At 40.2% G+C, this 12,176-nt stretch overlaps 1 protein-coding gene across 1 annotated transcript; it reads left to right on the forward strand.

Annotated features, from left to right (window-relative positions):
- Positions 1-1,405: 1,405 nt before the first annotated feature.
- LOC147880014 (pectin acetylesterase 8-like) lies at positions 1,406-4,054 on the forward strand. The gene is made up of 10 exons (XM_087371640.1): positions 1,406-1,553; positions 1,949-2,031; positions 2,257-2,383; positions 2,571-2,671; positions 2,839-2,925; positions 3,022-3,146; positions 3,316-3,376; positions 3,493-3,543; positions 3,711-3,788; positions 3,893-4,054. Exons 1-10 carry the CDS (start codon positions 1,406-1,408, stop codon positions 4,052-4,054), a joined length of 1,023 nt encoding a protein of 340 aa, XP_087227766.1.
- Positions 4,055-12,176: the final 8,122 nt, after the last annotated feature.

Raw genomic sequence — 12,176 nt, forward strand, 5'->3', positions numbered from 1 at the left:
GTTCAAGTGGAGACCTACAAGGTGAGAGCATTTATCCCCGGGGGGTCTACCTAAAAATGTGTAAGTATACCACGCATTAGGGAGATTTGGAGCTCATTTTGGGGCCCTCTACGGACTTCTCTTGAGAATATTCTCTCAAAAAAGTGGAGCATGGATAATATTTTGCTAATTAGCTCAAAACTTGTCGGACTCGTCATTTTGAGAATCTACTCTTTGAGGGATTTCCAATGATATATACCATGATGGGGTTTGGACATGGGAATGGAAAGATACATCAAAGATTCCTTTCTTATAAGATAATATTCATGTAACATAGGAAGATACATCAAAGATTCCTTTCTTATAAGATAATATTCACGTAACATAGGAAGATTCCTAGAAGAAAGGAATCTTCCCTATATCTTTCCATTCCCATGTCCAAACCCCATCATGGTATATATCATTGGAAAGCCCTCAAATAGTAGGTTCTAGAAATGCCAAGTCCGACAAGTTTTGAGCTAATCTACAAAAAATTATCCATGCCCCCCTTTTTTGAGAGAATATTCTCAAGGGAAGTCCTTATAGGGCCCCAAAATGAGCTCCAAATTTCCCTAATGGGATTTCAAATGGATGGGTTTTTAATTCAAAATTTCAAGGTAAATTTATAAAAATTTATTTCATATGGGGGTTTTTAATTGGAATTTGGAAAAAAAATGTAAGTTTGTGTAGCAAAAAGTGGTCTTTTCATCCATGCAAAATTTACAGATAAGGGTTTTTTAAATACCCCTTGAAATGCACATCATATCTAGGGTTTCTTAATTAGTGCAACCCTTGGGCATTTATAAAATTAAAACATTTAGAATATTTTTAATTTCTACAAATTTAACAATATGAATGTCGAGAAGACAACTGTAACCAAATATTCATATGCAGTGAAAGCCAAAAGCTTAGCTTCTGATGTCTGGACTGTCCCAAACTCACCCGCACATGAACCAATGTATCACTTGTGCTCAATGGGAATTATTAAAAACCCTTCTCTAAAATAGAAGGCTTTAAAATGATTTCTTTTTCTATACAAACTTGCCTTTTTTTCCCTCCGGTTCTATAAGTATATGTACTATGTATAATAATAAATAGTTGTTGTTGTTACCGTTATTATTGCTATTACTTTTATAATAATTATTGTTATTATTATTAGGATTATTTTAATGAGTTTGTGCTATTTAAAAACCCCTTTTGTTGAACCGAGGTACATAAGATGATTGACTCGCATATAGCTAGTGGGCGAACGTTGGTGGTAACGAGAGGGCACCCAGGTTGAGTGGGGTAAGCAAAGGCAATGCAGCTACAAAAGCTTCTTCATGCATGCAAACAGAAGGAGCTGGCTACAACTAGCTTCACGTTGTTGCCATCGATCAATATCGCCATGAATTCTCCGCCCCTCCTCCTCCTCCTCCTCCTCCTCACCCTCTCCTCATCCTCATCCTCCACCTCCTTTCCTTCACCCCCTGATGACCTCCACCCTCTCATCAACCTCACCCTTCTCCCTCCTTCCTCCTCTCTTTCCGGCGCTGGTACTCATTTTCCTCCTCATCTTTCGCTCCTGCTTTGGCTCCTTTGCATTGATAATCTTCATTACATTTCATCACTACAGTACCCTGCTCCTGCCCGTACTTTCTCATGCAAGCAGCTCCATCTTCATCTTTCCAATATTTCATCATCATTTATCGATCACACAAGGAACCCTTTCATCTAATCTGGGTGCCGGTCTCCGTCTTCGTATTTCCCTTTGATGATCATGTATCGATCACAGAAGGAACGTCCCTTCCATCTAATTTGGACGTCGTTAAGATGCTCATTGTTAAGCTGACTACTCCAGTTATTTGCTATATTGAAAGCCTGTTTTAAGTCTAAGCAATACAGAATAGGTCTGATATATTAACCGCGACTGTCTTGTATCCATTTGCAGTGTGCTTGGACGGAAGTCTCCCAGCTTACAATCTCGACCGCGGCAATGGTTCTGGGATAAACAATTGGATTGTTCACCTACAGGTAAGTAGGCTGCAATGACGTACCTCATCCCAAAAAATTTTCAGGCACAGACGAAGTTTCGCTCAATCTAAGAGCTGCATGAGGCTCCACGTTTTACACAGTATGCCTATTTCTCTATACTCTTCCGGGATTATATATTCGACGTATCTCCTACATATCCTTCTCTGTACACCCCCAATTTCTTGCATACCCTACCTCATTAATTAATATGTGTTGTTGGATCAGGGAGGAGGATGGTGTTACAGCAATCAAGATTGTCTGAGCAGAAGTTTTACAAAGTATGGATCGTCTACCTACATGACTGCTGTTAGCTTTTACGGACAATTGAGCAGCGTACCCTCGGAAAATCCTGGTGTGCAAATTCCATGCAATTCGCACGGTCTGCTACTCATTTTGAAGTCATTGGAATCGAAACAGCTAGCTGTATCGTACTTTGATCTTGGCAACTTCATGCTAGGCTTGGGGACCTGGGTGATTGCCTAACATTTCGGGCCTAACATTTCGGCCCGATACGTAACGGCACACGTTCCCTTCTGCAGGTTTCTATAACTGGAACAGAGTCTATGTCAGGTACTGTGACGGAGCATCCTTCAGTGGGAATGTGATATCCGCTGTGCAAGTTACAGCCCGGCCAAACCAGGTCAGACTTAGGTCATGTCGAGCGAATTGAGACGTCCCCCACGCCTCATGTCTTAATGTGGCTTCAGATCCTCGTTAGTTTTCTTCCTCGACAGATCGAGCAACTGAGTTGACGTTCACACGCTGAGTACGATGTTTTTGAAAAATGATCCGGCTCCTTGCTCGCAGACATACTCAGTTTATTACAGAGGACAAAGAGTGTGGGAAGCGATCATCGATGATCTGCTGAGCAAAGGCATGAACAATGCTGAAAAGGTATTTCGCAAAGTTGTTATATAGCCCAGTCTCGTCAGACATCTCTAATTTAACAAACTCATCTTGACTCTTATTTATATCTATCTTTTGCGTCAGGTAATTCTCTCCGGTGAGTCTGCTGGGGCTTTGGCAGCCTTTCACCATTGCAACCAATTTAGAGACTTGATGCCTGCGCAAACAGACGTAAAATGCTTCAGCGATGGAGGGTTTTTCATGGATGTGTGAGCTACTTTCCTAGCTGCTCTTGATCCAACCCTCTTAATGTGTGTTACCTGCCGTCGGACTCCGTTATCATTAAAATACCAGATCTCTTTCATTTCTTTAAATAACAGTTCGAACTTGCTTTAGTACACATTAATCTAATTCGAAGCTTACTCCACGCTGGTCCAGACCAAATGTGGCAGGAGAATATTCATTTAGGGCGTTCTACATGGACGTCGTTACGCTGCAGGTAACTATACACATCACTTTGCTTGCAACGGAATTACTCTACGTAAGAACAACATACAGCACCGTACTTTAAGCGTGGCTGATTTCGCAAACGTTCTGCCCCTTATCGACTCACAGAACGTTACTATACTCCCCACTAACTGCACCGCGAACATGGAACCTGGTCAGGTATGCTGAAATTCTGAGAATTGGTGTTGCTTTAAACAGCCATCTGCAGCTTCTTCGTTTGCAGCCTGGATTCTTTAAGATCCGAAGCGCAAATACCTCTTATCGTTGAGTTCCTGCCTTGAAACACCTAATTAATGTATCTGTGATTGGAATTGTTATGCGCGCAGTGCTTCTTTCCACAATACACTGTGGAGTATGTCAAAGTTCCTTTGTTCATCCTGCAATCGTTCTACGACAGTTGGCAAGTAATGCTCAAACATCAGTGATGTTGTTTTACACTACTACCAATGGGTCTCATGAGCCAGTATGGATTGACAATATTGTCTATATTGTATGCGGTTATTTGTAGCTGTCCAATGTCTTAGCTCCATACTCGGCAGATCCTCATGGAGTCTGGCAGGCCTGCATCGGCAATTTCACGAGGTGCACAGCTACACAGATGCGCACCTTGCAAGGTGTCACACAAACCTTTTCTTGTCGCTCTAGCCTTGCTCTTCCAAAGATGCAGTGAATCGAAATGCGTGAAGAATTTCACTGGTTTACAATTCTTAGTTTGCTCTTTTACTCATTTGCTTTCTTGAATCACTAGCTTCATGACCATGTGAACCTACTGGCTACCAACGCTGGCCTGTTGATTTGCACAGACTTTCGAAGCGCAATGCTGAAAGCGCTTGAACCCTTAGAAGGAAATCAAAGCTGGGGCATGCAAGTCGAGTCTTGCCGCTTCCACACGAAAAGCCTCGACCCTAGATGGAATGGACCTGGCCAGGTCAACAACATGGTAACGCGCTCTCTCTCTCTCTCTCACACACACACAGCTAAAACTCTCTCTCTCTCTCTCTCTCTCTCTCTCTCTCTCACACACACACACACACACACACACACTCACACAGACACAGGACGGATTCATGTTCCCCACGTTAAATATCATAATGTTTGGTGATCAAAGACTTATGGGTGAAATATCCTTCTCCCTTATCCCTCCCTTATACATACTAACTCCTTTGGATACATAGTCAAGTACAACGAAAGTTTTACCGATTGTGTGATTGGCTATGCATGGGCTCTCACTAAAACTCAATGTAATAGAACTAGGCCAAGAGGAGAGGAATGTCTTTATAACTATCATGCTACATATTTTTATGCATGTCCACTTGCATACCTAAAAACATGCCCCCCCTCAAAACCCCCCCCCCCCCTCCAATGTGCACCTTCCCCCTACACACACACAAAGAAATGCTATTTGATGCATGAGTGATGTATATGTTGTTGGATGGCAGACTCTAAATGAAGCATTCACTAAATGGTACTTTGGAGCAGAGGAAGTGCAAAACATAGATTGTGCATACCCATGTAATAAAAGATGTCAGTGACATAAACTATGTTGGCATATAATTTTACAAATTTGGAACTCTCCTTAAAGAGTGGAAGATTGAAAATTGTATCTCTACTAGCATGATCTTATACTATATTAGCTCTATATGACGAAAATGTTGCATCTAGATTGAAGTACATTGGTTATTCCATACAACATGGAAGGTCTTTAAAGTATATGAGAAGATCAAGCCAAGATTCTTCAATTACTACTCATAAAAATTATCATGAGAAAGCTAACTTCCAAACAAAACATGAAATCCCTTTAATAATTGGAAGTTCCCTTGAGGAAGATTCTCTTTATAGTTTACACTAAGCATGATCTAAGCTTTGTATGATGGAAATGTTGCATCCACATATCGTTCAATCCATGTACCTAAAAGCCAAGATCATGCTTGAATGACTACTACATTTGCATTTGAATTAGCACGTTAACTTTTAAAGAAAACATGGAATCCCTTCAACAATTATATGCAGCAAAGTTGACAAACTTAATTGGATGGATTCATCCCATGTATATCATAAATATATAAATTCACACTTTGCAAATCTTCGTGTCTTAGTTCAAAATTTTCATTTGTCCTTCTCTTTGCCCAAAACCCAACAATAAAAGTGGAATATAACAAGAGTAGATGCTCCACCGAGTATACGTCAAGCTTAAAGAAGAAAAAGACATAAATTATCACTTAGAGCAGTGCACACACACTACTATACATCAATCTATAATAACAAAAACACATCAATTACCAATTACAGTGAGGTGCATGCAAATGTGCACATGCATAAATGCACACACGCATGCACGCATGCACCCCCCGTACACACATCAACCCACACACTAACACTCCACACCCACATCCTCAGCATGCAATGCACCACCATACCTAAATGTACATGCACATGCATAGCTGCACACATATGCATGTATGTACACATGCACACATGTACATCCACGTACATGCACACACATGAATGCATGGACATACATACATGTGCACATGGACATGTACACACACACACACAAGAAACACATATAGGTGCATGAGCCCCCCCCCCAAAACACACACACACACACACAATCTGTTTTTAAGTAATACTATGTATTAATGAGTGGGAATTCTCCAAAAAGTTAGAAACCCACCACGAAGTACAAAAGTGAAAAGGAGCAACACACAACTATCAAAAAGGAAAGGAGATCAAGAGAAAAGAGAAAGGAGGAGAACATAAATTACACGCCAGCCGGTGGCAACATAAAGATAACTCCAACGCAAGCCCCGGTGTACCAGAAGACCATTGAGCAAAATAGTGGTACCATCAAATATAAAGTGTAATTTCTTGTGACCCTTGCAATTCTTCTTGACAACCTTTGGATCAGACGATCAAAACTTGTTGTAATATAGAATGCATGTTCTCAAGAGAAAAATTGATAAGAACACTTCACTTATTTCATTGATACTTACGTTCATATAGCAGCGTCCCAACTGCTTGAGGGTTACAAATGATTTTAGGGGAGCTTTCTCACCAGCCCATCCCACAATGAGACGTTTCAAATCTTTTCGTTAATTACTAAAATACTTCTACGCTAACATATGTCTACGCTAGTCGCTTTACAATGCGACACTTATTAAGACCTTGTTTCTATACTCCCCCATAACTGGAGCATTGACACCTTAGTCTACTCCTTCCATTCATCTGTCCAACCATCTCTCGAACCTTCCAGCCTTCTTCTTTGCAACTCTAAAATAGTTGCAGCTTTTCCATCTTCAATGAAGCTGCGTTGGCTTGATTTCTTCCGCTCTTTAGATCTTCGAGCTTCTTCCTGCAAATCCTAGCGAAGTGCCCTAGATTTCCATAGTAAAAGCACTCTCTTTTACTCATGTCGACTTGGGAGGAACTGCTTCCACTCCATGCGGTTGATTCCTCCTTTTGCTGGCCTTTCTTCTTGAACCAGCTTCCTGCCACATAGAGGGCCATTGGTGCAGTCGGGCCTTGTGCTTTCTGGCGTTGTTTTTGTCTGATCTCCTCTTGAAGGATAATAGCTGTGAGCTCCTTGAACTTCATATCGTCCGAAACTGCACTGAGTATAGCATTCAAATGGTCATAAGTTTCAGGCAAAGTATTCATGAGCATTATACAAACCTCCTCTTCAAGGATGACCGTTCCTATGGACGCTAATTGATCCGTGCAGGCCTTGAATTCGAGAAGATGACTGACGATTGAATCTTCATCGCCCATTTGCATATTGTTCAACTGGCGTCTAAGATAAGCTTTGTTTGCTATGGATTTGGTTTCGTAAAGAGCTTTAAGCGTATCCCACACTTCCTTTGACGTTTTTGCATTGCTCACATGTAGTGGTTGTTCATTGACAAGATGGCGGAAGATCTCTTGCCTTGCTTTTGTATCTTGGTGCTCCCACACAACCAACTCATTTGCCTCCTCTTTCGGTGGCTTTTCTTCATCTCACGTCACAATCTTCCACACTTCCTTCCCTTGAAGAATTGATATCATATGTATCTTCCATGTGTGGAAGTTCTAGCCATCGAATCTATCGATCAGGGGAAGGATGGAAGGCTCCATCACTATCATTGGAAAAGCCCTCCGCTAGATCAATCTTTACCTCATTGGCTGACGTCAACGATCAGCACAGTTTCATCCTCCATCATCAAACTGTAGCATGCCTCGGTCTTTGTGGGCGTTAGGCTTAGGAGCGAAAGGGATGCTCTGATACCATGTTCGAATATGATCTATGAACACTCGAGAGGATTGCAAAACAAAAACGATCTAAGAGAGACACAAGATCAGATGATCAAGAACACTTCACTTATTTCATTGATACTTACATTCATATAGCAGCGTCCCAACTGCTTGAGGGTTACAACTGATTTTAGGGGATCTTTCTCACCATCCCATCCCACAATGAGACATTTCAAATATTATTGTGAATTACTAACATACTTCTACGCGAACATATGTCTACGCTAGTTGCTTTACAATGCGATACTTATTAATACCTTGTTTCAATAGGAACCTGCATATGATTTATATCTCAAACATCCACATTTGTGTCCTCATTATCAACATTAATGATATGTGAAGGAGATATATCCACCTGTAGCTCAAATGACTTGGATTCAATAATAACTAGAGAAGCTAGAGGTGAGTCCATGTTAACAAAATGAGACTACTAAATCAAAGAAGGCTCAAAGGAACCTCAAACACCAACACCTGAAGATGTAGGCCCTAGGAACAAGGAGAAGTATGCAACATCAAGGGGATCCATTGAGGAGATCTCTGGCTCTGATGCAAGCATAAAGACATCCTTGAATGAAAGAGCATGAAATGGATTTGACAAAGGCACTGAAGGAGACAATGCATTAGAATCCTTATCGAGAGGATGCACCCATCTCCATTCTTTTTAATGCTTTGGATGTTTTAACTTGTCAGAATGGAGAGGAGGAGAAGCCAAGGGGATAGGTAAAGAACCCTTCCCAGTATTAAGTACATGTGAGGGTGAAGGGCAATATCAAGCAAAATGGGCAATTTGTTTACACTTATAACACGCATTGCGAAAGAACCAAACTCTAAGAGATTGAAAAAAGGATTGTGAAACCATAATCAATATCTCAACATGAAGGTATGGGCTTTGTACTATCCCACAAGATGCAGACTCGGATGTCCCTTCGTAAAAATAAGAAAGCCCACTTGGGAGATGTAGCAGTCTTCCCAAAAGGCTACAATAGAAGAAATATTTCATAGAAGAGGTATAGGCAAGGCCTTTAGAGTGACCCAGATTGGACAAAAGTTCAAAACACACTTAGCTAGGTTGAAGAGATGATCCCAAAGGCATAACATATGCAAAGAAATCTATACCATGGAAACTGGTCATGTTCACCAGCTTATACACAGTGTCCACATTAGCACATTGAACACAATAAAAACATTTGCCAAGCCTAGAAAAAGGAATGAATTTGATTAGGACAACTACTACAAATGTCCACACATGCAAAGCCAATTGAATCAGAATGTTGACCATGAAGTACAAACAAACACCAAGCTCTTGTTCTTAAGAGATGCTCTAAAGAAGAGATTCTGACAAAAGATGTTGACGTAATGGTGTCAGCGGATCGTGAACCTCTGAGATAGAGCCTACGTATAAATGTCAAAGAAGATCATGCTGCAATGAAGAGGATGCAAAATTGACAAAATCAAGCTTAGTCACCTTGTTGTGCTAAGAAGAAGTCATGAAATGAGAAGCTCGTTTGTTTCTAGCAAAAGTTGTCATGCCAGCAAGAGGAGCCTTAGCCAACTTTTAAAAAAATGGAACAGAAAAATCAGTGAATGAAACTCTTGAAATCTTGACTAGGAGATTCAAGACCAATCACCACAACTCAACAATGTTGATCCAATCAAGATATCCCAGTGTGAGACACACCCAGCAAGAAATACTATGATTCCTATTGGTTTTGCATTGACTTTAGATCTATCAACAAGGTGATCATTAAAGCTGGAGTACCCATTGCCAACCTAGATGATATTCTAGATTCATTAGCCCATTCCATACTTATGATATTCCAGATACATTATCTCATTCCATATTTTTAACCAAATTGAACCTGAAGTTTGGTTATTGGCGAATCCCTATCAATCGAGAGGATCAAGAAAAAATATGTTTTTGCACTTGGATTGTACCAATTGATGCCATTTGGTCTAAAGAATGCTCTGAGCATACTTTCCAACAATTCATGAATTTTGTTCTTCATGATTCGATTGTTCAAGGCAATGCTTTGGTGTGTACCTAGATGATGTTCTAATACATATAAAGACTTGGGAAGATCACAAGGTCATTCTTTAAGAAGTTCTCTGATTAATTTAATGGAATAACCTCCATTTGAGTCCATGAAAATGTAAATGTGTACGATCCCTATTGAAATACCTTATCTTTTTCATTTCAAGTAATGGACACGATGTTTGGTTAGAAATAGCTTATGAGAATCATTAGAGAATTTTTACAGAATTTGAATGCATGAGATCACGTTCTTTTGATGCACTCAAATATAGCAAGCACAATAAGACTAAGAAATATGAAAGGATAGTGCTTGTGAACATAAAGTGCAATTTAAAATTACAATACAAGAAAGTGTTGATGGTCATACATGGATAGGAAATGCTTCAAGGAAGCATTTAAAGAAAACCAAAACATCTTGATTGAGTGTTATCTCTCAAAGATGGTACTTTGCAAATCAATATGAATGGACAATAAGAAAAAGGTAAAATAGACTTAGAAATTTTAAGACAAGATAATGATTTGAGACTATCCAAATTGAAAATTGTGAACAAAATACGATCTTTTAATGTGTTTGCATAGCATTGTCATAGTTATAGGATTACATAGTTGTCATGTTATAAAGAAAGGATGCTAGGATCCACCATCATCTCGTGCTTTTCTTTTCAAATTCAATGAAGTAGGACATATTATAGAGCTACCCTTGAACCCCCTCTTATGTATATGTATATGTATATGTATATGTGTATCACAACAACACAAAGCAACTATAGACGCGCTTGGTAGACGCGCAAAATAGCAGGCGCGTCTATAGGCGTTGCTCTAGTAGAGAAATTACGGGCGCGTCTATTAGCACGGCTAAATGCTCGTTTATTTGCGCGTCAATCACTGCGTTTATTTGCGCGTTAGACCTGAGAAAATACAGGCCCGTCTAACATCCCGTCTATTAGCGTGTCTATTTGCGCGTCTATTTGCGCGTTTATTTGCGCGTTTACACTGAGACTCAGATGCGCATTTAGACGCGGGGTTAGACGCGCTCCAGAGAATACAGAAAGTGAGATTTTGGTGTACATCATTGCTTTCCAAACATTGCCCATGATTACCAAAGCACATAATTTTTTGCAAGCCCACATATACAAGAATTAAGGGAAATGAGGAGAATGAGACAATATGTAAAATAGTTTTGCCAATATCAATTGTGGGGCTACGGTTCAATCTCATCCTCAATGAGATCAACCCTTGCCAAACTATCTACTTCAAAATCCAAACAAGTGTTTAGATCTACAAATACATTCAACCCACTACTACTTATGCCACTCATGTGCTCATCGAAATCAAGATCTCCAATGGTAGGCTCGTCCTCACGGGTAATGCCGGCCTCAATATCTATATCTCCTATCTCATGATCATCCTCCTCTCTTGTATCACGGTCATCATCACGTCCATGGGCATGATCATCCTCCATACGCTCCATATTAGTAAATGTACTATACATCACTTTGGAACGTGGCATAATAGGTATGACATACCACCACCTATTATTATCCACCATTGGTTGATAGACAACCTAATTCAAACACAAATACAATCATGTTACTTTTCTTGCATCAAATATTTAAAAGCGAGTATTTTTATGTGTGTGCACAGTACCTGTTCACATTGTTGCGGTAGTATTAGTGTGTCCTTCCTACTTTGCCAAAACTTTGTGGAGTCAATAGTTACAAAGCCACTTGCATGGCGTTTGATTATTGCATTAGGGCCTCTTTCCACCACGTCCTTAAACCACTTTACATCCAAAACATACACAAAGAAGCGTCGAAAGTCAAGCATAATGATATCTTGGATTATGCCACAATAATCATCCATGACTCCATTGGCTCCCTCAAAGCTAGCAATGACGCCGCAATCTTGTGTGTTTCTCTTATCATCAATCCGTTGTGTTCGAAAATGCTTGCCCTCACACCATATAGCATTGAACATAGTGCACTACACCAAGAAAAAATCAATTAAATAAGCAATCTAAATTATAAAAACCTCCTAACTTATGCATAACATTCTATATACCGACCTTGCTCATGCATCCCCTAGCATACTCCCATTCTTCCATTGTGATATGCATCCCCTCGTCTTTCTCTGCTTTCTCCATTTCATCAAGTAGCCAATCCACATGAATATCCTTTGGAAGTGCTCTTAGACGCTGAGGGTATGGCACACGAGATCCGTGGTGTGTACGAAAGAGGGCCCTTTCTTCTTGTCTTCTTGCCTTTGCATCCTCGTATCTTGTCACCCATCTTTTCATCACATCACTATTAAGCATGCAAAAGAGGTTGATACTATTACGCAACTCCGTGTCTATTACTTTGTTGCGTCCTCTTCCTTGAGGCACAATAGAGGTCATCCTTAGGTCTTCATCATCTCTCCATAGTCGTGGGAGAGAGCTATCCACATCAACAAGAAACTCAGAAATATATACAAG

The sequence above is a fragment of the Dipteris shenzhenensis genome, chromosome 33 (genome assembly GCF_047967505.1).
Source record: "Dipteris shenzhenensis isolate YYH24624 ecotype China chromosome 33, Dip_SZ_1.0, whole genome shotgun sequence".
NCBI lineage: Eukaryota > Viridiplantae > Streptophyta > Polypodiopsida > Gleicheniales > Dipteridaceae > Dipteris > Dipteris shenzhenensis.

Coding starts and splice junctions, on each gene's coding strand:
- LOC147880014 (XM_087371640.1), top strand. CDS start 1,406: ATGAATTCTCCGCCCCTCCTCCTCCTCCTCCTCCTCCTCACCCTCTCC. Junction 1,554..1,948: donor CTCCTCTCTTTCCGGCGCTG/GTACTCATTTTC, acceptor ATCCATTTGCAG/TGTGCTTGGACGGAAGTCTC. Junction 3,544..3,710: donor CGAACATGGAACCTGGTCAG/GTATGCTGAAAT, acceptor TTATGCGCGCAG/TGCTTCTTTCCACAATACAC.